The sequence below is a fragment of the Alosa sapidissima genome, chromosome 20 (assembly GCF_018492685.1).
Source record: "Alosa sapidissima isolate fAloSap1 chromosome 20, fAloSap1.pri, whole genome shotgun sequence".
NCBI lineage: Eukaryota > Metazoa > Chordata > Actinopteri > Clupeiformes > Clupeidae > Alosa > Alosa sapidissima.
The window spans coordinates 21,319,492-21,346,742 of NC_055976.1; the positions used below are offsets into that span (position 1 = coordinate 21,319,492).

The 27,251-nt window shown below is 39.0% G+C and overlaps 1 protein-coding gene across 1 annotated transcript; it reads left to right on the forward strand.

The window, feature by feature from the left end:
* The first annotated feature begins 1,484 nt into the window (after positions 1–1,484).
* On the forward strand, positions 1,485–25,305 carry LOC121694971. Its single transcript, XM_042075422.1, has 12 exons — positions 1,485–1,722; positions 2,737–2,772; positions 5,105–5,241; positions 6,859–7,006; positions 7,172–7,420; positions 15,908–16,207; positions 17,795–17,949; positions 22,358–22,408; positions 22,702–22,809; positions 23,258–23,326; positions 23,733–24,719; positions 24,825–25,305. The coding sequence occupies exons 1-11, from the start codon at positions 1,686–1,688 to the stop codon at positions 23,916–23,918; spliced, it is 1,476 nt and encodes a 491-aa protein (XP_041931356.1). The 5' UTR covers positions 1,485–1,685; the 3' UTR covers positions 23,919–24,719; positions 24,825–25,305.
* The last annotated feature ends 1,946 nt before the right edge of the window (positions 25,306–27,251 follow it).

The window sequence follows — 27,251 nt, forward strand, 5'->3', positions numbered from 1 at the left end:
TAGCCTTTTAATATATTTGCTGCATTGGATCAGTCTTTCTAGAAAGAACAGGCAAGAGCTTTCTAGCCTCACGTCAGCAGCGCCGCATCCCATATAGGCTACATTAAAAACATCCCATATACATTATAAACACAGCAGATGGCGGGCGGGTGCGGTTTTGAAAATTGGTCAAAAAACTTTGCTGATGGATGGATTAAGTTTTGCTATGCAGTTATGGTTGAAATAATAGCCCATCAGCGCATCTCTAGTGTGTGTGCCTCTCTCGCTCAGAGGGGAGGGGGAGGCTGAGGGGTCGATCAAGCATGGATTCTAAACTCTGTGGTGGATAGGATCTACAATTAGGTGTTAATTAATAATACTACCTAGGTCGAAGTACTCCCAAGTAATGCGCCAGACATTGTAGTTCTCCTGTTTATTCGCTTGGAAAATCGTCACGTTTCATGTTGTGTGCCCTAACATTTTTAATCAACTACTTGTGCAACTGTATTTAAGTAGGGAAAACGTGGATGTGTTTGATTAATGCCATCTTACTCTCTCTACGGCCACGGCAGAGCCCGCTAGCATAGCAACATGCTAACACATTCGCGCCCGCGCCAGAGCGTTTGAGTGCACATACCGACACGGGAGAGTTACGACTCAACTCGTGAACGTTTAGGTAAGAACATATTACCAAAGATCCTCTCCGCTCTAACCCTCTCTGATATTACTACTGATTTTGGGTGGCGTGTTCCTTTAAGTCCTCTCCAACCATTGACTGCTTTAAGTCTAACTTAAAGACTTTCATTTTCTTCCAAGCTTTTAATCTACCTTAATAGGCTACCCTCCCCCCCCCACACACACACACTCTTTATTCTTTATTTTATTTTTGACCAATTTGTTTATTATTTCAATTATGTATTTATTTTCCCCCCATGTTATGTTATTATTGTTGTTGTACCATTGTCATTGTTTTATGTTTGTTTGTAAGCACTTTGGTTCAACTCAGTTGTTTTTAAATGTGCTATAGAAATAAAGTTGACTTGACTTGAAGTTCGCCTACAAAAAAGAACAAAAACAGCCATCTTTGCCCATATAAGGAGATCCGGTTGTTAATTGAAGCTAACTACCTATGGCAAGTTGCATTGCAAGTTAGCTCTGGGGTAGCAAAAATCTAAGTGTGCCGCCTTCACGTAACGGAGATCACAGTATCCACTTGAAGGTAGAGGACAAAGGTGTGTTCAGGAAAACGTCTGCATTTTAGACTTTTTCATCCCTGCGAGAGTTTAAAAGATGCGATAATTCAAAATCCCCATGTTATTTTCCCATAGGAAAAATCGCCAGATACCGGATGTCAGAGATGGCTGCTTTTTTGTAGGCGAACTTCAGAGGTCTATAATAGTGGGAAAAAAGGTAGCAAAAACATCCTGAGGAGTGGACCTGGCTCCCGGCCTAATCTATTTGATTGCATCTCAGTCCAGTAGATGGCGGTAATACACTTTGCCTGTAAACTGCTGTAAGAGGGAATAGAAGAAGACGATGTTCCTTCCTTCTGATTTCAGTCAAACCAATTATAGAAACGAGCGTGCGATTTATCTTATTTCCATCCATTTTAAATATTGCCCCCGAGGATTTCTACTGATCGACGTGGTGTAGGCTTACTTTAGGATTATCCGCTTAGAATGTAGATGAAGGATCGCTGACGGATAATGGATTTGTTTATTATTCTTTCTCTGCTATTTGTAGGTGAGTAGGCCTAGACTACTTTTAGTCTCTTAAAAGGTGCTCTAAGCGATGCCAAGCTTGCGCGTTTTTTGTAAGCTAAAACATTTTATGTCACTTACTGCAAAATCACCTAACCAATCGCTAGCTGTCTGTGTGATAAAAAGAGTTTATATACTTATACTATTAGTTTTGGGTCAGACCTTACTTTGCCTGGACTAGTTCGTTGTGGTATTTATGCAAATTAGCTCTAGGCTACATAATTACATTATGCCCTGTTTGCCCATGAAACAGTTTCAAAAAACGTATAATACATTTTTTGTTTGTATTGATGTTAGTAATCAACTCAGTAATTTTAATGGTTATATGTGAAGGTTATTTTTTTCCCCCTATTTGCATGAGAAAAATACTGTATAGGCACATGAATAGGGTCTATTTAAGTCTTTTTCTAAACGTTCTCCTATTGGGATTCTTCGGGGCTTTTTTCCCCTTACTCAGGAAATATTGAGGATACAAAATCAGTTAAGTTTTCTTCTGTTGAAATTTGTTCAACGTTGAACCTTATTTTGGCTTAAGATGACTGGACTAGTGTGTCTGATGGAGGTGCGTGCAAACAATCGGATTTTTGGTTATTTAACCATCAGTTAACTAAACAGACATTTTACTTTGGATAGACAATAGCAATACATCATAGGCGTGATTAACGTAAAAAAATCTAGACTGGAGTAACTCAACATTTGACACCACCGATATGTTTAGTGTTCTAAAGACGTCAAATAGCCTGTTATCGTTACCAAATAGATAGCCAAGGACCCAGAAGTGAACACGCATGTATGGCTATAAAAACTGTGTCTTCATTTTACAACTAAACAGAGAAAATACTTTTATATCCCTTGAGCCAGCTCCTGGTTACCTCCCAAAATCTCCTAAACGCCCACAAATACCCATATGTTTATGTGAAAGAATTACTAGGTTTGTTTTTTTATTTGTTGCTGCCTAACAGTTTTTTGTGTTCATTATTATTTTTATGTTTTCTAGGGCATGTCACCACGTCTGTGAAAGGATACAGTGTCGGTAAGTCACTTCCTTAAAGGGAATTGGGTAGTCTAGATGTCCACAAACGACTAAGAAAACGTGGGGAACACAGACAACCGGTGTCGCGGCATCCGACAAAATATAAGCTATGTAAGAACCGTCACGCTATCCGGAGAAATATGTAAGGGATACGACATGGTGGTCTGTTAACAGAAATTAATGCACGATCGAGGTTGTAATACGGTCCGGAGCAGCGGAGAATATTCAACACATCAAAACAATACTTAGAAAATGTGCTCAAGTTAACGCTGCTGACCACCAACCATTTCACTTTGATAATAAACTACATTTTGGTGCAAGATATATTCAGCAAGAATAACAGAAATTGGCTCAAGCAATCTTATGAAAAATGTCAGCCCCTAAAACTGCCAATTTCTCATGGGTGTATGGTCACCAAGCTTTATGGTAAACTAATGTTGAATGTTAGAAAAATTGCATTCAAAAACGTACCTTAATGATACACTACAATTTATAAAGGAACGAAGTTTAAAAAGAAAAACACAATATATCAAATGGATTAGAAGAATAATTAGTAAGTACATGATTATTTGAGCCGCTTCTTTTCTAATAAATATAATGGGCTACATTATATATTTCAGGCCACTAGATGGCAGCATGCCACCACACTGCGGGGCTTATTTGGATGTGAGCAAACAGTGAAATGCCAGCGCATATAGCGCCATGAAATATTCAAAGCTACAGTGTGTAATTTCTTCAAGCACGATTTACCAGCTACGGAAGCTAGTAACGTCTAGCTACGACTTTATCGCATATTTCTTCTCGTTAGGTTATTTTTAGGGCTGTCAACATTAACGCGTTAATCGCAATGCGATTAAGGACCAAGCATAACCAGTTATTTATTTTTTTAACCAACAAGTGGTTGCCCTAGATCTAAAACAGCTGTTACCTTGGGCTGTCATCAGTGCGCAGCGTTAGTAGGCTACTATTGTATCTTTTGTGGTTGATTGTTATGTATTGGGGGTTGCATTCCTTAATATTGATCAACTAAAATGAAAGATGTCTTTGGTGCTGACGTTATTTTACTGTAGTCAATTCTGAGAAATGCAATGGTAACAGAAGGCATTGTTTACATTTTAGCCCGAGATGTCTTCAAGGATCGAATTAATTGAGTTTACAAAAATATTATATATTATATAATATTATATAATATATTTTCAAGTCAAGAGACATTCTTAATTTTCAAATGCCTGTGTCTGGGAGCATTAAACTTTTGAAAGCCATAGGCCTAGTAGTTGCTAGGGCAGAGTTATGAGATAAGGGTAAAGTAACCATTTGTCACCTAATGTAACACAAAATGGTTGTGTCTCAAACCACTTGCACACTTCAAATACTTAGTTTAAGGATATAGTGCAGATATTGGGGCAATACTAACCATCGAAAAGTGGGCACTACAGATGTAAGCGCTCAGTGCACATTAGTAGTGTACTGAGCGAAGTATGCGGTTTCAGACACAGCCACGTTGCCATGGTGTTGCTCACGTGATTAATTAATAACTGATTGGAACATCTGGACGTGGGAGTAGCTCAGCGAGATAGAGTTTGATAGGTAGCTTATAAGTAGCCTACATTTGTTTGTGTGAAAAATATATTTATTTTACACTTTCGTCCGAGTGGCTGTCGTGTAGTGCTCATGGCGTAGATCTGAAATGCGACTTCAAATCCGTCTACAACAACTTGTTTGTGGATGTTTGACAACTCCTGCAGCTGTGGTGAGCAACGCGAGTGCGCGCAAGGAAACCAGTAGGTGGAGAAACCAGAAGGCACACAACACGGGTTTGAATGCGGGATTTTTTTGCAGCGTTCACGGATGAGGCAGACTCCACACTGTCTTCTTCGCTTTTGCTGCTGTGTATTGACATGTCACACTATGCTCAAGCATACAAACACACTGATGCAGATTTGTATACTGATACGGGTAGGCTATTGGTGAGCACAGCTCAGGGGTAAAGGATATACATCAGGAATACCACAAGAGAATGTTACACTTTTAATTCAATTAATAGGTGCCTCTGGAGCCCAAGATAACCTGGGCGTGATGATCTTGCCATTACATGAACTTGTAACAGCATTGATTCACTCACTCACTCCAATTCAATTAAGTTCAAGAAAGTTTTATTGGCATGAATGTTTCAGTAACATTATTGCCAAAGCTCAATAACAAGTATACATAGGACAAACATGCCTAACACAATTGGGAAATTAAGTGAGACTTTGAAATAAAGTAAGACAACTATTAAAAATAATAACAATCTCTCTCTCTCTCTCTCTCTCCCTCCCTCCCTCTCTACTAGAGGAAGAATTTTATGTGAGACATCAGTATGTATGCCCTGGTCAGTCTGTCACCTTCTCAAAATCCAAATATTATGATGATTTGTTTTTTGAACCGAGTGGGTCGGACTCTGCGATGCAGGTGGCAAACCGGACTCATGTAAGATATTTGCCTAAGCCTTTCAAGTCAAGTCAATGCTTTATTGCCAGTGTGATGGAACATCGCCTGGAATTTGGTTTAGTGCTTAGGCTCATACAGGACAGACAGAACAGTAAGACAGAACAGCATACACAGCACAAGACATCTACACAGAGGACAGAACAAAATGCAAATGGATAAAATACAGGAATGTTTTACAAACATACAGAGTCTGGAGTCCTATAGTTCAATAAATTACTTACACAAATAAAATAAAGATAAATAAAACAAAGCAGTAGTGTCAGTGCCTTAAAACCGACTCTGAGGAGGAAGAGGTACTGTGCAGATCAGATACTCAGGGATGATGGGTTTTGAGGGCTCTTACTGTCTGGGGATATATACTGTTGGTGAATCGTAAAGTTCTGGCTGTGATTCATTTAAACCTTTTCCCTAAAGGGTGAATAGGGCATTGGCATGAAAAGCCTTTGAGCTAAGCATGGCCAGAGTAGTGCATTATGGTCAATTAATAGATTATTAGAATAGATCAGGGGCCGTATTCACAAAGAATTTTAAGAAGAGCAACTCCTAAAAATAATGGGCGTGTCACTCCTAACTTTAGGACTCCTAATTATTTTCACTAAAAGTAATTCACGAAGCATTTTAGACCTAAAAGTAGCACCTAAGTCTAGGACGGCTTATAAGAAGTCAAGAGGACTCCTAACTCACTAAGACCTATTCACAAACAATCCTAAGCCGCTTTTAGTGGCATTTCACGTTGCGATGTTTTGAAATGAACGCAGTTGCAGGAGCACTCAATTGAGAGGGAATAATTGTGCATTGTAGCCTACAGTAATTAAGGGATGCAATAACGCCGCCAACAACCAAAACTATAATTGCATGTTGCATAGATGTAACGTCTCATTGTAGCCTTAATCAAATTAAATTGTTTCTCCTCTTTGCGAATGTATAGGCCTACATGTCTGCATGCAGATTAATTTAAAACATGTTGCAAAGACACTGCATCAATCCGTAGTGTATTTTATTATGCTACTAGGCTATTTGCTTAGTCTTACTCTTTATTCATTTAGGCTATTTATTCATCATCTTCTATCCTTCGCGGTACTTGTGTAGCGCACGCATTCTCACCAGCAAAGACCTGTCACCTGTCACTCATCGTCGTAGGGGAGGTTTTTGGCATAATTCCCGCATTATAATCATCAGCCAATCAAGGTGGTTACTTCAGTCAAGCTTGTGCATGAGTAATGACGTCAACCATAGCAACGAAGACTCACTCTTAGTTTAGGAGTTGGCATTTTTCCTTACTAAGAGTAGGTCTGAAAGGCTTTGTGAATAACTTTTTAGACAAAACTCCTAGCTAAAATATTTTAGTGCGATTTAGGAGTACTCCTAGTGGTAAGATAAAATGCTTTGTGAATACGGCCCCAGGCTATCAGGATCAAGCCAGGGTCTATTTTGAAAGATGGTAAAAATTTTAAGTCTTAGGCCAGGTGTGAAATGCATGGACCAAACAGTCCCCTTTCATAATGCCAAATGTGAGCTAGTTCTTTGAAAGACAACCACAATAAATAAAATAAATTGTACAATGTAACTGCAAAATACCCCCCCCCCCCCCTCCAGATCTTGCTCCCTTCTTATGAGTTCCGAAACAGAGACGTGTTTATTCCTGAGGTCACTAGACAACATGAGGGGAATTATATCTGGACACATGCCAGAACTGCTGCTACATTTCTGTTGAGGTTGGGAACGACCAGATTATTTCTCAAAGGTGAGATAATGTTAATAGTCATTACTTTCCATTCACTTTTTGCTATCAGTTACCATTCTTGATTTCTTGATGCTTGCCTCCGCCTCCACTCATCATCTCGGAGTTGGGTGGTTTGGGCTGCATATTGTCCATCTTTTTCCTGAGACATGTTTTGCTCTCTCACAGATTGCGGCAGTGCGACGGAAGTATATTATGGAAATAAGTTCAGTCTGGAGGTGCCACAGGCGGCGTCCGTATTGGAGTTCACCAGAGAGGGGTCGACTGACCGCAAGATCCTGTGGAGTCGGAACAACACAGATAACAGTCAGGGAGCCAGCTGGAATGCCTTCAATATCAAGTACGCCGATGCGGGCCGCTATGCTTTCCTAAAGGAGAACGGGGTCGAGATCTCCAGCACTTCTCTTTATGTTCGAGGTAATAATAATAATAATAATAATAATAATAATAATAATAATAATAACTAGAAATGTAATGCCAGAGGAATTACTATAGTCGATGGAAAGCTGCTGGCTTAATGTTGGTGGGGAGATTCGGTGGAAAAAAACGTTGAATCACTTAATCTTTGAGTTCATACAAACCCTCGTACCAAAAAACCTTGTGTGTGTCAAAGCGTTCTTGAGATATAACACTCGAGGTGTTTTTGACCTTGACATTTGACCTTTGACCTCCAACATCAATTCACTTCATCTTTGAGTCCATAGAAACACTCATACCAAATTTAAGGCATGTATGTCAAGGCATTCTTGAGATATCGCGCTCAGAATATTCATGGACTTGACCTTTGACCTCTAACATCAACTCACTTCATCTTTGAGTCCATACAAACACTTGAACCAAATTTGAAGCATATGTGTCAAGCCATTCTGGAGATATAATGCGCAAAGCATGAGATGGCTGTGACTTTTATTTTGACACACGGGTAACACTTAAACAGGATGTGTAGTTTTAGGGAGCGCCACATTGTATGCATTAGAAGCTGACAGTTGGATTCACAGGTGACACCTGTGCCAGTGTTCTAATTAGCCCGGGAACTACTCTGGGAGCTTAACGAGCGCAGCTGGCTTTAGGCCATTATGACATTCTTGAAAAGGTAAAAAGAAAAGGTTATAATAACTAGAATGTAATGCCAGAGGAATTACAATAGTGGATGGAAATCTGCTAAAGTTGGTGGGGAAATTCCTGGAAAAAAAACATTAAATCACTTAATCATTGAGTTCATACAAGCCCTCGTACCAAAAGACCTTGTGTGTCAAGGCGTTCTTAAGATATAACACTCAAGGTGTTTTTGACCTTGATATTTGACCTTTGACCTCCAACATCAATTAACTTCATCTTTGAATCCATACAAATACTCATCAGGCATGTATGTCAAGGAATTCTTGAGACATTGCACTCAGAGTGTTCATTGACTTGACCTTTAACCTTTGCTATGCTGTTGCTAGGGTACTTGAGGTGGTTGCTAGGCTGTTGCTACAGTAGGTTAGTTGTGGTGGTTGCTATGCTGGTTGCTACGTTAAACTCATTGGTTGCTATGTTGGTTGCTAGGTTGTAACTGTATAAGTGGTTGCTAGGCTGTTTCTAGGGTATTTGACATGGTTGCTAGGGTACTTGAGGTGGTTTCTAGGCTGTTGCTAGGTTAGTTGTGGTGGTTGCTATGCTGGTTGCTAGGTTAAACTCATTGGTTGCTAGGTTGTAACTGTGAAAGTGGTTGCTAGGCTGTTACTAGGGTATTTGACATGGTTGCTATATTGGTTGCTAGGTAGATGAGGTTTAATAGTTGGAATGACTGAACAGTTAAATAGGTGGATAGTTTAAATCAGTGTTTTTCAACCACTGTGCCGGGGCACACTAGTGTGCCGTGAGAGATCATCAGGTGTGCCGCAGAAAATTACCCAAATGTCACTCACTGGTCCAAAAAAGCAATTGTTGCATCAAAGAATTTATAACCACATGCTCTCATTGATTGTATGATTGCACTATTTGTGGTATGCAGGCATTGTACAACGGGGCCCCTATATCCAGTATTCACAGAATCATCACATATCCAGTTCATAACAACAATTAAATTATAGATATAGTCACCTACAAATGAAACAGAGGGCGCTTGTTTTATTGAGCAGGTCTTGCATAGAAGCCATAATAAGGCCGTATCTGTGTATTATTTGAAATTTTAGGCTATGGTATGTTTATTTTTTCTTCACACAGGATGTTAGTGTGCCGTGGGACATTTTAAGTGTCAAAAGTGAAAAGGTTGAAAAACACTGGTTTAAATGGTTAAATTATGTGCGAGGTAGATGAGGTTTAATGTAGTTGGAATGCCTGAACAGTTAAATAGGTGGATCGTTTAAATGGTTAAACTATTTGCTAGATAGATGAGGTTTAATATAGTTGGAATGACTGAACAGTTAAATAGGTGGATAGTTTAAAAGGTTAAATTATTTGCGAGGTGGGCCTAGATAAGGTTTATTATAGTTGGAATGACTGAACAGTTAAATAGGTGGATAGTTTAAATGGTTAAATGATTTGCTAGGTAAATGAGGTTTAATATAGTTTGAATGACTGAACAGTTAAATAGGTGGATAATTTAAATGGTTAAATTATGTTGTGGACAGAAGATTATTAAGAGAATGAGACTGTATGCTTAAAGCCTGAGAAACTGAGGCTACGTTTATACGGTGACGCTGAAAAGAGAAGACGCAGAAGTGGCGTCTCGTCTTCATTTTTTTATTCGCGTTTAGACGAGCATTCTCAGGGGGAAATCTTTGTTTATATGAAGATGCAAGAGTATGTGATATTCGATTGGATATGCATTCCAGACCGCTGGGTGGTGGTGTGATAGAACCCCGGTACGTCACGCGCAGACATTCTAATTTGACAGTTTAGCCAGAGAGGTAATCAAGGATCTTTTGGTTTAGCCGTTTAGACGGAGACGCAACCCGGGTCGTCTTCAAAACTCTAAACTCTAAAAGGAGTCTTCAGATTTTTGCGTCTTCAAGCCCCGATGGCGGGGTCGCCATGTAAACGAAAGGCACTTATGATAAAATATTTTGTCGTCTTCCTTCGCAATCGTTCTCGTATAAACGGCCCCTGACAGTTGATGCAGGTGGCCGGAACACCTGGCCTTGGATTCTAATTGCTTAACGGCTCTATTGTGATGTTAAGTCAGCCCAATGTTAAGTCTATGGGGAAATTTTGAGTAGTTTTTAATTAATAGTTTAAAAAGTATAAAAGTTACAAAGCTGAAAAATTCATAGCACCCATGTCCTAAGTAAGAACTACGCAACGCAGTTTGAATGAAGTTTCTACGTTAAGTGGTTGAAGCTGCATTAAATGCGTTAGCGGAAGAATAAGAATAAGCATAAGAACTAGAAAAGCATTTCCTGAAGGAAATACAGTGCATGAAAATGCAAAAAATATGATGTAAAATATGCAGAGTAAAAACAAACTATATTGGTTGCTAGGTAGATGAGGTTTAATATAGTTGGAATGACTGAACAGTTAAATAGGTGGGTAGTTTATATGGTTAAATTATTTGCTTGGTAGATAAGGTTTAATATAGTTGGAATGACTGAACAGTTAAATAGGTGGATAATTTAAATGGTTAAATTATTTAGGTAGATAGTTGACGATAACTGACAGTTGGAATGGCTCTAATGTTTGCTAGCAGTTATGTTAACTATGTTAACAAAGATAATAACGCTAACCAAGTTACTTAACTTAGTTAGCATAGCTACTAAAAATGATTAGCATAGTTAGCATGCTAATTAGCATAACTACTAAAAATGAAAACATTAGCTAAGTTAACTAAGTTAAGTAGCATGTTAGCAATGCTAACTTTGCCAACCATGTGACTTAGCTAACCTAGCTAATCATTTTAGTAGCTATGCTAACTAGCATGTTAGCAATGCTAACTATGTTAACATGTGACTTAGCTAACCTAGCTAATCATTTTTAGTAGCTATGCTAACTATGCTAACTAGCATGCTAACTATGTTAACCATGTGACTTAGTTAACCTAGCTAATCATTTTTAGAATTTTTTTTTAAAATGCTAACATGTTAACTATGCTAACCATGTTAAATAGCTACAGTGGCTGAGCTACAGTGGCTGAACAGTTAAAAAGTTCAGTAGTTTAAAGGGTTAAATTGTTTAACAGTGAAATATTGTAGTCAGGACTTTTATTTTGAAACAGTTTTTGGGAGAGGAAGCAGTTGAACAGGATGTGTAGTCTTAATAGAGCCAGTTTGTATTCTTGAAGTGCGTATGTCAGGTTAAAAAACATTTTTGACAAATGAAGGGACATGAAGCAAGATAGTAGTGAGTAGTGATTTTTCTTGAAAAAACAACTTTAAATATAGTAGAACAATATTTACAGTTATTTTTATAACTGAATTTATGAACATTCCAGACACAGTGATGACCTCATAAGAGGGAGTCCAGCAAAGTTGAGCATAGGGGAGAATGGGTTTTAACTGCATTTTCTTTTACACTGATAAGGCCAAAAATGTTCTCTATGACATACCAGTGGTTCATAAGCATGGGCCTGACTGGCAGGGACAAAGGGACAAAATTTAGGTAAATCATGGCCATCAAATCATCAGTGAGAGATTGATTAGGGGTGTGAGTAGGATCGGGTCACTATTAGTATCATTGCTTCAAAATGGCAGTTGTGTCATTTGCCATCACATAGGCTTTCATATACAACAAGTTAAGTAGAATCAGTAAGCAAATTAATAGTCTGTCTATAGCTAACATTAGATAGATAGATACTTAATTGATCCCCAGGGGAAATTCAAGGTCTCAGCAGCATACAGACAACACAAACACATTCTTTAACAGCAGAAAGAGTAATTAAAGTATATAATATAAAAACACAACTAAGCAATAAGAACAGTAAAAGATAAAGAATATACTAAAATACAAATTATACTAACACTTAATCTAAATCAGTTCTAAAAACAGTATCCACATAGTGGTGATTAATCAATCAGAGGCGCTTGCAATGACTGAGGCAGGGACTGAGCCTGTGATTCTCTGTGCATAGTAAGGTATGGTAAGGTCCTCTAAGGTGCTCTGTGTGAATGAGTGTCATGGTGGTAGTGCAATGGTGATAGTGGTCATGGTGATAGTGCAAATGAGTCCAACAGTGCAACAATGCAGAAATAAAGTAAAGTCTATATATCTATATATTTAACTATTTAAAGAAAATGTATAAGTGTGGCCACAGTTCGGCTGTGGCATGGAGGGGGGGGGTTATGCATATGTGCTAATGTGCTAACATAGCACGCAAACAGTGAGGCATAAAGACAGTGGTAAAAGTGGCTAGTGGACAGACAGTATCCAAACATGGAGGGGGTGAAGAGGCAGACAGACTATGCAGAGAAGTCTATCTCTCCTCTTCCCTTAAGTGAGGCATTGAACAGTTCAATGGCCCTGGGGACAAATGACTTTCTCAGTCTGTCAGTTGTGCAAGGCAGTGAGCGAAGTCTCCAGCTGATCAGGCTCTTCTGCTTAACAATAGTGCTGTGGAGTGGGTGACACTCATTGTCCAAGATGTTGATCAGTTTGTTCAGGGTCCTTTTGTCAGATAGTGAAGTGATGCACTCCAGTTCAGCTCCCACTACAGAGCCAGCTTTCCTTACCAGCCTGTCAATTAAACTAATCATTAGTTGAATCATTAGTTGAGTACATCAGGGCTCGAATTATCTTTGTCTTTAAGGTTGGTCTCTCTATCTCATAAAAAGTTGGCACACCCCGCGCATAGCCTAACAAGGCGATACAATGAAATAGCCTAGGCGCAAGTGGCACTTTTGCGCAGTACAGTATATGCGCACGGTAGGCCTAGGCTTTACCAGCCAAACTATGTTCTAGTATTTAGGCTAATGTGTTGAACCGTGGAAAATTGACGAACAATTTTGGAGTTTGCACTGAGATATTGTCGGGTAGCCATTGAATATTCCGACATCAGAGATTGCTAACAGGTGTTTCAAAATAGCTGGGAACTTTCCGGAGCTCTGAATGTCAGAGGATAGCTAGATCATCAGACAACACAATCATTGTAGGCTGCATTATGGGCCATAATTTATGGCTTTGTCAATCAACATAGAATAGGTAAAGCGCAAGTTCAACAGCAAACAAGACTTTTCAGCACGTATCAAACCATGTAGGCTAGCCCAATGAACGCCTATGCAAATAGACAAAACACTCACATCAAAGCAGGGTGACTTCTTCAGATTTGTATGCATAGATTTGCGAGTGCTGTCAAATCGATACGGTTTGCTCATATAGTCTAGTGGTGTGGTGGTGAAGTGTCATGCTGCGTTCAAGAGCGTAGTGTAGGTCTACGTCCCGTAGTAGCCTATATTTTAATTTAACATCTTTAATGGTAAGAGATCGCACAGGGATGGATAATGAGCGGTTGTTTAAGATTAAATTACAATGCCAGACACCTTCAGATACGAGAGACCCCCTCAGGTTTTTGACTTTGTTGCTTTCATGGGAGCCAGTCCTCACTCTATGGGAACTCGGCTCCCTCTGGCTCCCACGTAATTTGAGCCCTGTAGCACATATACACTGATGGTTTTATAGTCAGGTCTCTAAAGAAAAGCATATATGCCCATGGTTGGCTGAACACAGACTAATGAGTTGCTGATTCTACTTAGTTTAGGCAGAATCTTTCTAATGAGACACAGCACTCAACAAATCCTCAATAGAAATGCATGGGCTTAGTTACGCATATCACACCCCTTCCGTGGCAAAACGTTGACATGTGAATACATTGAGCCAATCATGTGGTGTGTTGTGAAGACATTGTGCCAATCATGTGTTGTGATCTCGCCGCTGGAGCAAGATTGCAGTAGATTGGTGTCGTGAAGCCTTGCGCACGCACATTTTTGCCGAGATGGGTGCCTGATGAGTGCCCAAAAAGTGTTGCCATATGGCCGCCGAGTGGAGGGACTTGCCTAAAAGGACTTTGGTTTAGGCTATATAATGGCCTATATGTGATGGCAAATGACACAACTGGCATTTTCAAGCATTGCTACTTACCCATATCCTCTTCATCACATTTTAAGATCAATAATGGTTGCCAGTAAAGAAAACAATTATCAGGATATTTTTATGTCAGGCAGGTAGTAGACTCTAGCATGACATACTGGAATGAAGTCATGTTTTTGGCCTCATCAGTGTAAAAAAAACCTACTGTATGATCCCTTATCCCATGTGTTTTAATTGACCAACTTTGCTGGACTCCCTCTTATGAGGTCATCATTGTGTCTGGAATGTTTCCTGGAATGTTCATAAATTCAGTTATAAAAATAACAGTAAATATTGTTTGTTTTCAAGAAAAATCACTACTCACTATTATCTTGCTTCATGTCCCTTCATTTGTCAGAAATGTTTTTTAACCTGACATACGCACTTTAAAGCCTGAGACTGGCAGTTGATCCAGGTGGCCGGAACACCTGGCATAGGATTCTAATTGCTTAACGGCTCTATTGTGATGTCATCAGCCCATGTTAAGTCTATGGGGAAATTTTGAACAGTTTTTAATTAATAGTTTAAAAAGTATAAAAGTTACAAAGCACTCTTGAAAAATACATAGCACTCTTGTCCTAAGTAAGACCTACGTAACATAGTTTGAATGAAGTTTCTACGTCATACGGTTGAAGCTGCATTAAATGCGTTACTTTGGGTTGCACTCTGTGCACGTTAAATGCGCTATACAAATAAAACTGACTTGACTTGACTTGACTAGAAGAAGAAGAATAAGAAGAAGCCTAGGAAGAACAGTACAGTGCATTTTCATGCACTGTAATAAGAAGCATAGGAAGAACAGTACAGTCAATTTTCATGCACTGTAAAAAGCCTTGGAAGAACAGTACAGTGCATTTTCATGCACTGTAATAAGAAGTCTAGGAAGAACAGTACAGTGCATTTTCACGCACTGTAATAATGACGATAAGTATAGCCGCAAGTGGCAATGAACAGCATAGCCAATCCTAAGGCCCTAGAAAATTATCATTTATACGATGATAGACCGATGAGCAACGGTGCCTAGTCATTCATGTCACCTGAGCAGACTTCGCTTGATTTTGTTTACAACAGAAAGGCTGTTGCTAGAGAAGCTAGATTGTGTATAAGATATTGACAGTGTATAAACAAACAGAAAACAGTAATTAAGGCATTTATTGAGAAGAAGGATGTTTTGGCTGTTCTCCTTGCAGGATTCACATAGTTTGTCGTTCTGATTGGTTAGGTCTATCCAATTGTGTGCAGAGGTATTTTTTCCCAATTGTTTTATTGTTTCATTTGAAACACACCCTATAATCATGTCCCAGTGTTGCAGTACCAGACTCAAATTCTGAGTAGAATTGAGTCTGGCTAAGTCAGGCTACATAGCTTCTATCTGTGGAACGGCTCTTAAAATTTGTGTGTTGATTTACATTTTGGCACCATGTTAAACAGCTTAGAGCTGCCACACTGCCCCAAAACCGCACTGCAACAGCAACCTAGGTAGAGGATAGAATATTGAATATTTTTTTAAATGAAGAATATTATTACATTCTGTCTAAGTCAACATTAGTTGAAAAACAGTAGACCTAGTTTTGCGTGCTGATGTTGGTTGTGGATTTCTAGCCATTATCAAGGACAACCTCTATAGACAGAGAGTAGCAAAGACGACCTCTATAGACCAAGAGTAGCAAAGACAGAGTAGTCGCAGTGCTTCAGGCACACTCCCAGTGTGAGCACACACCAAAAGTGCACCGCGGCAGCAATGTAACGCAGCTGTTCCACAACTGTGACGGAGGCAGTGTGTTCTGCCAATTGCAAACTAAAGAGGGATTTTTTTCATCCTCCATTTTTGTTTTTACATTTGTCTTGCTCTCTCTCCCCTCCAAGAAAACCTGGAATATTACGATGTGAGTAAGAAGTCCTTCCTGGAAAGCAAGTTCCCAGTTCCTATAAACGAGGCTGTGGTTATGTTTATCGATCCATCGCAGAATGAGTATCTGCTCTTTGTACATGGCACAAAGACCGAGAAAGCATTCCAGATGTTTCAGGATCGGTTGCAGCTACAGCCCTCGCAAAGTGGAGAACTGGAACTCCGTATTATGGGCCTGAAATCAAGGGATGTGGGACGATATGAAGTCAAAGACAAGGAAGAAGGCCTCGTCTCTGTCATATCGCTTTCTGAGATTGGTAAGGTGTTATTTTTTGTTCTTTCTATTTTTCTGTATGTTTCTGTATTAGGGCAATTCCATGGAAAATTATGTTTTTTGTAACATTCATAACGCCAATGAAATGTGATGAAGAATGTAATGTGTGGCTGAAGAATGTACATGAGAAAAAATGCACAAAAAATGAATTATCATTCACATCATACAAATGCCAAGGCATTTTACTGCCGTTATGGATGTGACAAAAAGTCCATTTTCCGTGGAATTGCCCATTATCAGACTGTCAGGCATGCAGAATGCAGCAGGATGATGTGTGGAAAGTTGAGTGTTTAGACAGATTTATTGAATGAAGAGTGAAATCATGCACCTGCTGTACATTTTAGCATGGTGAAAATCATGATGTATATTTAGTGGTGTTCCATGAACACATCACATTTTCTCAAAAAAGCAGTCACACCATCAAGGATTCTTCACGCAGTCCCCAACATTCTCACTCACTGCCCCCTGGGGCCCGCTACCTGTCACTGCATTCTCTTTCCCTGCTTTGCATCTCTGGAACTCTATACACAATAGTGTACATAATCTCTGCAATATATATACTATTTTCGCTTTTTCAATAATCAAATCCTTTTGTTAGATGTGTATGTCTGTAGAACTAAGTATGCAGTGCGTCAAGTATGTACATGTTAAATCTGAAGATTATGTTGCTCGTTGGTTGTATATATAACTAGTGCAGTGCCTGTTCAAACATGCTAGTCCTGTAGAAAACCCGCTAAGCATTCAATAATGAATACTGAATATTATATTATAATACATTATAATAAATGTGCAGTGAGCAGAATTTAAGCATGGCTGCATGTGACATTTTTTACAGATCAAAATGACATAAGCCAAACAGCTGTTTTGAGTTAAGGGCACGCTATATGTTAGAGAAGACTAATTATTTTGTGGAATGATGCATCTGAAATTTGCAATAATCAAAAACAATCTCTGGTAGCCTATAAGTGACATCACGCTCTGTCTTCCACTCATTGTCTGTAGCTGATCTAAAGGACATAAGCCTAAAGCTTTGAGTTGAGGCTACAGCTTATGTTTAGCCAATTGCATAACTGGATATAGAAGACAAACGATTTTGTGGAATGATGCATCATATGAAATTTGCAACAATATGTAACTCAAGCACAGCCTCTGGTTGTGACATCACGCTTTGTCTGCCACACATTGCCTGTAGCTGGCTGTGTGTAGAATTGCAGTCCTTGCAGGGGACCTTGCAGTCACAATTGTTGTTTGTTTTTCATGTAAGTTCTACAACCAAGAAGAGTGAATGCTCAAATTTGAAGTAATCATTCACATCATACCTTACCATGGCATTGTGTTGGCGTTGGCGTTATGGATGCGACAGTTCAAGTAATCATCATTCACATCATACGTTACCATGGCATTGTGTTGGCGTTATGGATGTGACAGTTTTACATGGGATGGCCCATTATTGTTATTAAGTCTAAAGACAGACATTTATATATATTTATTTATTTTTGGTCTGTTATATTTATCTGTTTCTCTCTCCTCTCTCTGCCCTGTACACCTGCTTCCCACCTGCATTTTCAAGATGGCACGACTGGACCCATTGCCACTGGTTGTGTGATCAGTATATTGATTGTTTTAATGATCACCTGTTGCTGTGTGTGGAGGTCTCGCAAGAAGAGGGATACAGCCCCTGTTTCTTCACCATCACCAGAGTACCACGCGCCCATCCATGTGCATGTAAGTGGAGCGCCATCTACAGGATTGATCCATCTATCATCTCAGTACATACAGTGGTGTACTTAAGTTTAGGCACCCAAAGTTGACTAAAAAGAGGAATAAAAGAAAAATCATCTTTTGGTTTGATCTTAATGTCTCAATTGAAAAAAAATGCCATGAGGAAAAATCCAACCTTTAAGGACACCAATTTTATTTGTGAATGAATTATTTACAATACATTACTCAATGTTCTTCATTAAAATACAGGGTGCGTAAGTATACAGTAGGAACCCCTATGTTAAATTCCCATAGAGGCAGGCAGATTTTTCAAGGCCAGTTATTTCATGGATCCAGGATACTATGCATCCTGATAAATTTCCCTTGGCCTTCTGGAATTAAAATAGCCCCACATAATCACATACCCTTCACTTTACCTAGAGATATCATGGTTTTATTTCAGTTAGCCTAATAGCTGGTTTGATTTTGCATTATGTGCTAACGCTTACTTGAACGTTCCCTATTGTGACTTGTGGGGTAGAATCTAACTTGTTGACACGTTTAACATTACTGTTGTTTACTACTTTATGTAAATCACATGACTATAATAAACTGTAACTTACTGAGAGCTAAGGTAATTCTGATTCAGACTGCCAAGTAATATCCAAACAGTGTGATGAATGGCCATCACGTAAAGCATATGACGACAGCAAATAGCTAACGTTTACGTTGGCCTAACTTACTTATCGTTGACCCGACACGTTCATAAGTTAGAGAGTTCTGGTTTCCCAAGATGGCGCCCGTCTGTATATGTGAACGAGACGTGAACGGTACTGTTTTTCTTTTTAATAAACTGCCTGTAGACTTACAGTTCTCAATGCTTCGGTTTACATGTAGATACCCTCATTATGCTACGGTGTAAGTGTGTTGCTATTTGGAGCCTTGGTAGCGATTTATTTTTACTACGTTTAGTTCAAGCATCGTTGTTTGGTGGGTCAGGTGACGAGCCGTCGAATCACAGCACAGCACCCAGAATGCATTGCAACACACCGTCATGAAGGGACTTATCGTTAGGTCGGCTTTAAATAGCATACATCACCTATAGTAATTTAAAGTGGAAATGAAGCAGTCAAATAAAACAGATGTCTATCACTCATTAAATATTTAAATATACCATAAATACAAATAAAGTCAGAAATATGACCATTAATTTCAGCTGTGCGCCACCATCTTTGTTTTCAGAAAATGATGACATCACAAGAATGGTTGGTACAACATGTCAGCTTACATAAACAAATAAAAACTCAGACACCTAGCCTACAGTCCATAAACAACGTCTACCCAAGAAACCATGCCCGTCACAATCACAGACCTAGGCTACTACAGAGTAGCCTACACAAGTCAGACGTAGGCTAGCGTACCCACAACAGGTTCTCACCAGGTTCGCAAGTCTGTGCAAATAGTTTCCACTACTACTTAAGCGAAACAAATGCAATCATCAATACTACTCAATCACAAAAAGAAACCTCTTACTCACACATGAGAAGTTCACTCCCCCGAGTTTATTCACCATTCATCAACGATGCAACTGCATTTTCAGGTCGCGGTAATCCACAAATTGTGCGAGAACATCCAAACACATTATTGCAACTGAAGTTAAATCTAATTAAGTACTGTCCTAAGTACTGATAGGCCTACAGGCTACATTACAGCGGCCCTTGTTCTTGTACAAACACAAAAACAAACATCAACATAATTTGCGTAGGCATATTGAAATAAAGTGAACGTCCACTAATGGATAAAACATCCACGAACAAACGCTAACCATTCTGATGACGTAGCGCCTGCATTTTTAAAACATGGCCGCGCCCTAGTGGCGAAAGTCGTTATTGACATGTCATTTTCCAGTGAATCTACTTGAATCTCGGGTTTAATGAAAATCCATGTGTCTTCAAAAATGAAAAAGCAACCAAAAAATGGTCACAATTCTCACTGCTTTATTTCCACTTTAACGTTGTCTGTAAGCTCCACAGATCGTGGCAAGACAATTAAATTGATTGTGGACTTCTTGCCGGGCATTGATAAGTAACTTAACTTGAATAGTAGTGTTGCGTGGATGTGCATAATATCTGAATGAATGTGTGTTTCTCAATGTTATATTCTATACAACTGTTTACATGACTAAGTTTGAATGGAGCTAGCTGGGCATTGAACGGGGCTTAATGGATTGGGAATTTATTTTTTATTTTTTTAAATGACCTGTATGAACATGGATTCACTTTAAAAAAAGAAAGCGCTCTGCCATCTTTTTTTACATGATTTGGTGCTGGCAAGGCATTGAACTGGGCTGAATTGATTTGGAAAATATATATATATATATATATATATATATATATATATATATATATATATATATATATATATATATATATTTTTTTTTTTTTTTTTTTTTTTTTTTTTTTTTTTTTTTTTTTTTAAATGACCTGTATGAACATGGATTCACTTTACAAAAATATATTTTTTTACATGACCTTTACACTTGGTGCTGGCAAGGCATTGAACTGGGCTTCATTCGAGGATTCCAACGGTACCTCATTCATGAAAATCGGACATACAGGTCAAAGGTTACATGGACACACACCTTCATATACACAGACAGCCCAGCCCAGTAGACATTGCCAGATGGCTTAGAACTCTGCCAGGTGCAAGCTTAAACAATTAGAGCTGTGATGTCACAATCGGAATTAGAATCCTTGAACATTCCGCCATTCATTTCAATGGGGCCCAAAAACGCCGAAAAGCGGGAATACCGCGAAAACGACAAGGGCCAGCGACAAGTAACAAGCAAGTTACACCGGTTCGGGCCTGAATTTTTGGAGTTCGAACTGCGTCGATAGCTCAAACGGTCTAGGAGCAGTAGTTCGTCCAAAAAGTGGGTGAACAGGAATAATATATAAGAAAACTTAAGAAGAACAATAGTGGGCTTGCTGGATCAAACCCACTAATAAATAAATAAAGTAAACTTAAGAAGAACAATAGTGGGCTTGCTGGATCAAGCCCACTAACTAGAATTGCGGTTCCGAGGAACTGCAAGAGTGGGTTTGATCAGGGGCATGGACTTGCTGGATCAAACCCACTAATAAATAAATAAAGTAAACTTAAGAAGATCAATAGTAGCTTCGCCATGCTTTGGTCTTGCTGGATCAAACCCACTAATAAAACGTAATTTACAAAGAGATTGTGCCACACTGAAAGCTAATATACTGTAGGCCATCTTTATGTAGAGAAACAATACTTTTTTTCAGATCCTCAGAGACTTTTTTTGCCATGTGATTCCATGTTGAACTTCCAGTGTGAGAGCACAAATAACACAAAATTTAACACACCTGCTCCCTATTCACAACTGAGACATTGTAACACTAATGAGTGTTACACTCAGACAATGGGACCTGGTGAATTTTTCAAAGTAAACGGTAACACTAAAACAAGGGGCTACATTGAGATTTTTGGTGGAAAAGATCAGGCAGTCTGCCGAGAGACCTGCCCCAATGGGCTTCATTGGACCATTAAACCACACAATGATCCAAAACATATTCAAACAAGGCAAGAAATGGTTAACTGGGAACAATATCAACATTTGGTTACACTTTACTTGACAGTATTGTCATAAGAGTGACATGACACTGTCATGAACGTGTCATAAACAAGTCATAAACTTTATGACAAAACGATTCTGTTATTAAGTGACATTCGGTTTTTGTCATAATAATTTAGGATTAGGGTTTGGGTTCATGTGTCATGTGTTCATGACAGTCTTGTTACTCTTATGTTGATACTGTCAAGTAAAGTGTTACCCAACATTTTAGAGTGGCAGAGCCAGAGTCCAGACCTCAATCCGTCAAAAAAGTGCGCACAAGGCCAGAGTGATGGCAAATAATTCTTCCAGACTGAAAACCCGGATTTCTATTAAAAAGGTGTGGTCTAGAATCATTGTGGAGACATGGAGAGGCTTGGTAGATCTTATAAGAACCATTTTGAAAATGTATTTGTGAATGCAAATAAAGATGTTTCCATTGATTATTTAAAAAGGGTATGAATCATTTTGGACTTGCCATTTTTCATAAAAATGTTAAAAAAGATGAAAATGCATCTTTTTTTAAATTCCATGTTGCTCTCACATTGTTTTACAAACTTTTGTCATGTGACATTGACATTGTCATTTCAGTGAGAACAAACATATTCTAGTCACCATCAGTGATCAGTTGTTCTTAAAGTTACTGTTCGCTCTGAATAAAATAGAGTAAAGTCAACAGTGTGCTGTAGAGCGATCTTATTATTGCTATTTAAATATGTTCCTGCAATTGACCTGCTCCTAACCAGGCTGTGCGTGGACCTTGGTTTGATTACATCTATCCATCCGTTTCTGTTGCAGGATCCTGTTGTAATATATTCACCAGGCCACCCCCTTCAACCTCGGCCTACGGTGAGAGGCTAGCCCTACACACACACTATTAAATAACATATCATCCTCTTACTGTCTCCCTCAGTCTTCCCTTTTATCCCTCCTTGTCTCCTTATCACTATTTCACAAGGCCCATCAAGGAGCAACGTGTTCCATGTTGTTTTCTGTGGATTTAGTTTAGACTGCTTTATATTATGCTAGAGCCACAATATACTTAACAACTACCTATCATGAACAAAGTAAACTGCTGTTGGAATAATACCAGATTGCAATGGTGAAAACGAGCCCATGTTTTTCTGTGTGTTCCTCCACAGGCACCAGTTGTAGAGGAAGCTTCTGCTGCCCCTGTAGAGAGTGCAGATGGGCAATCGGGGCAGCAGTCTCTCCCTTCATCTCAACCCTTGGACAACAATGTCCCACTTGTAAGTTCAGCCATCAACAAACTCTACATCTTCTATTGTATCATATCATATCGTTAAAGGTGTGAAAGCGACAAGAAAAAAATGTTGTGTAGACGTGGTCTTAAATGTCACCTTCACTCGTCACCTCAGAATTGTATTTTCTCATCTCTAATCTCAGTCTGTCTGCATTTCTGTTTCGGGGGGGGGGGGGTTAAATAAATTTTTAACTTGCCTTTTTAGTCAAATATGTTGTTGATTTCTCTCCCCCACCATTAATCACTTCCTTTGAAGGCTGTTGTCACCTCCTTTTGAGGCTGTTGTCACTTCCTTTCGAGGCTGTTGTGTTTTTGTTACTCTGATCTGCTATGAGTAGATTTTTATTTATTTATTAATTCATTTCAAGCAATGTATTTTAAATTGTTTAATTCTATACTTAAAAAAGGTGTTTTCATTATCATCTCTACTACAGTCTTACAATGAAGTTATTGGCAGCGGTCCTGAGCCTCTCTATACATACCCTTCTGCTGCTCCTTCTGGGGTACGTAATATACATTCCTAATTCATGTACATTGGCTCAAGAGCACTGCTTGAGATAAAATGTTATGAAGACTTTTAGCCATTTTATGATTTTTACAGAAACTAGGCAGGAAAAATGTCTTTTTGCTTATACCTTATTATACCTTATAACATACTACCTTTACATATGCCATGTTTGTGAATCTTAATGACCGTACTTGATTGTGTGTCTTGACAAGGACAGCATTGACTGCATAACAGACAGACAAACAGTGATGGCAGCAAAACAGTGATAACACAACAGTAACCGTTGTGTAACCGTAGTAACCGTGATGGCCCAATATCAATCCAAAACGGTGATAGCACAACAGTGACCGTTGTGTAACCGTAGTAACCGTGATGGCACAATATCAATCCATCCCTGTCAGGCCTCAGCTGGAGGAGCGGGAGGAGGAGGGGCCGACCCTGACCCTAGTGCCCCACCAGACCCTGGGATTCAGTACCAGCCCCAGGGGTGGGGTGGAAGTATGGGAGACTTCCTCACCAGTTCTCCTCTGAACATGGACACCAACACCGCCACCAGTACCTACAATTCAGACAAACTCAACTTTTGAAAAAAGCATTCAAGAAAAAGTTCAAGAAAAGTTTATATTTTATACTTTACACTTTATCTTACACTTTCTTTTCCAGAACTACTTACAGTGCAGTAGAGATGCATAAGGACATGTAGTACAGGCATGTCTAGCATTGGCCAGCGGCAAGCATAACACTGCTCAGACCATAATAAGTTCTGTCTCATTCCTATGGTAACACAAACGGTTTGCCTTAAATGAAAATTGAATAAGCGCGCGTTGCGCTATGAAAGTTGAACCAAGTTCAAAGCTCAGCTTGTTCAACGCTAGCGTTACGCCAGCGTTGCCACAGTTCCATTGCCGAACCATAGAGAACAACAGGAAACCTGCAGCTTGTCGCTGGCTAATGTGATCCATAGAGAACAATAGGAAACCTGCCGCTTGCCGCTGGCTAATGTGATCCCTTGTGAGTCCTTGAAGTAATATCCTACCTCACAAATCATGACACAATCTGCAAAGACTCACGGACATGTCAGTGCCCACGGTTTGTTCTCCTGCTGCTGTAGTCATCAGGTTCTCTTCTAGACATCTTCAGTCATGAGACTTAACATTGACTTTAAATGCCAAGTTAGGACATTTGATGAGAATACTGGTGAACACCTACAGTATACTACAGTTACAGCTAACTTTAACCCTAACCCATCAGGAACAGATCAAATCAATAGAATGGGGATTTTAATTACTAAGTATTAAGTCTTTTAAGTATTAATGTTATTGTAGTATTAAGTATTATTTTTAATTGTAGTGATCTTATTTGTAATTGTACTTTAAAATCTGATCAATGTAATAGTTAAAAACTGTTTTCTCAGATTGCTCAACTTACCCCTAATGTCGGGCAAGTTAAACCACAAAAACTCTTTTTGACCCAATATTTTGTTGTCTATTCAGACTCAAAGATAACAAACATGCTGAAGTTCTGTTAAATGCACATATCACAAGTTACATGCCTTACTTTTGTTCCAGTGTATACTGTACAGTATTCTCTTTAGCCATAGGACAACTCAGGTAAAAAAAGAGGCTCAACTTAACCTTTATGTATTTGGGGGAAAATGCTTTCAAGGTGGAGCCCTAGAGGCCATTTTATCGGTATAAATAAGTGTCTTCTTATTTTGGGATTTTGAAACAGTCGCACCACTTTCCTGCCGTGAAGCCCGTATTTCAGCTGAAGTAGCGTGTGGGGTTTTCCTACTGTATGCATCCCAACCAATTTTCCTGGCAGTTGAGTAGAAATCTTTGTTGGTCTGTCTGACTTATAGAGTCAATTTAAAGCAACACCAAAGAGTTTTTTGTACCTTAAAATAATGTTTCCAAAATCGTTTCAATGGTTCATCAACTTGTAACAGGGTGAACGGCACTTCTGCATTCGCTTCGCGGCCCTCTATCGGCTATAACCGCACTATGTAAGTTTGCCAGATCGGGTAGCGGATCTGTAGTTCGATGGAATGAGACATAAGAAACTACAAATTTGACTTGCATCTGATGTGAATATGATTTATGAAAGTACGATGAATACATCGTACTTTCATAAATCATATTCTACCTTGTCTGTGGACATCGTTATTTGCAAAGTTGCTGGATAAACAAATAGCGTGCATGCGACAGAGGGAAAGTTCTTTGCTGTTGCTTTAATGCCATTAACACATGACTCATAACTCGATACTGATTTGGCTTAGTATCAACCAAAACACTTTTTATTACACACTTATACCTGGGTTTGTCAACTTTGTGTGTGTGTTATCAGGCCAAACATTCAAGGGTATGTCAACTTTTGATCACAACTATTTGTGTAATTTCAGTTCTCGTTATTATTGTGCATAAAACCTTTAATCAGTCATATGTTTCACAAGCTGGCCAGGTTATGTAAACGTATGAGCTCAACTGTAAATATATCCAGTCAATGCCTTATTTAGCCAACTTTGGCATCCTTCTATTCTTTCAGATGTTTTCTATTTTTCTGACTTATGACTGTTACAGCTTTATACTGCGCACTTTTTCTGTGTGTGCAAATATGGATACATGGTTTTAAAAGTTTGTTTCTGTGGTTATCTTTGAACTACATTTATGTTTTTTTTTTTTTTGTTGTTTTTTTTTAAATAAAGATTTTTGTGTTTTAGTAAATGTTAAGTAAAAGATGTGATGCCACACATCTTTGTGACAAGCAGTGTTTGGAATAACGCCGTTTCAAAGAATTTTTCACTCAAAATAACAACGTTTTATTTTTTCAACGGGATAATCTAACTAATTACTTTTCCAGTTGTTACAACGCCGTTAACGTTACTGGACGTTAATGCGGTGCGTTACTATGCATTGATTTAATAAACTGTAGGCCTAATCCGAACGCACCCTGGCTCACAGCTAGTGAGGAGGTGGGTTAATAACGACGTAAGCGATTATGATTGGCTAAGGCAGAGTCATGTTTCATGATAGCCAATCAGAGCCAGTGTTTTTACACACTTGCCAGCACACGTGCCACACACACGCAACAGCTTAAATAGAGATTCGACGAAACAGCAGAGGTCGGGAGCAATCCGAAAAGTTGGCATTTTCAAGGTGGAGATAAAAGCACTACTTCAAATTCATCAAGGCAAGAACGTGCAATGTGTACATTATGTCCAGGAGCGAAGACTTTGTCGACATCCGTTGTAAGCAACTCTAATTTAATGAAGCATCTCAGACTCACACACGCATCTAGTGGCCAAAAACACCGATACCTCCACCACAGATGATTAGCTCGCCATTCACTAGCAAAGAAGGACTCGGAGCAAAGTCCTCCAAGCAGCAAAAGCTAGATCTTTCTACCTCACAACAAAAACATATGACACAGGCTGAAGTCAACTGTAGGTCTGTCGGTGCAATATCTTGAATTTCCCCTTGGGGATCAATAAAGTATCTATCTATCTATCTAATAAATATCGAAAGTTATGTAGCCTACAAACACCTGTCTGTTCTACTAATTTCTACTGACTGCTCAAAAAATCCAAATTCTTTGACATATAGCAACTTTTTTTTTTAACAGTAACGCAAATAGTTACTTTCCCTGGTAACGAGTTACTCTTATTTTAGAGTAATTCAGTTACTTTTTGGAACAAGTAGTGAGAAACTATAACTAATTACTTTTTTAAAGTAACGTTCCCAACACTGGTGACGAGGCATTCGTGCATGGCACAAGAGGGGAGTGGAGCTGTCGGACCAGCATGTTGTGCCACTTGTAATGGCACAATGTATTACTTGTAATGCACATGTAATGCACATATTAGTTAACCACCATTAATCAATGACAAATAGTTGTTAATTAGACCTGAATTTGATGTATGC

What these genes read in the sequence shown, in the direction of transcription:
- LOC121694971 (XM_042075422.1), top strand. Translation starts at nt 1,686, where the DNA reads ATGGATTTGTTTATTATTCTTTCTCTGCTATTTGTAG. An exon ending in TCTTTCTCTGCTATTTGTAG is followed by an intron (nt 1,723 to 2,736) that starts GTGAGTAGGCCT and finishes TATGTTTTCTAG; the next exon opens with GGCATGTCACCACGTCTGTG. An exon ending in CTTCTGCTGCTCCTTCTGGG is followed by an intron (nt 23,327 to 23,732) that starts GTACGTAATATA and finishes CATCCCTGTCAG; the next exon opens with GCCTCAGCTGGAGGAGCGGG.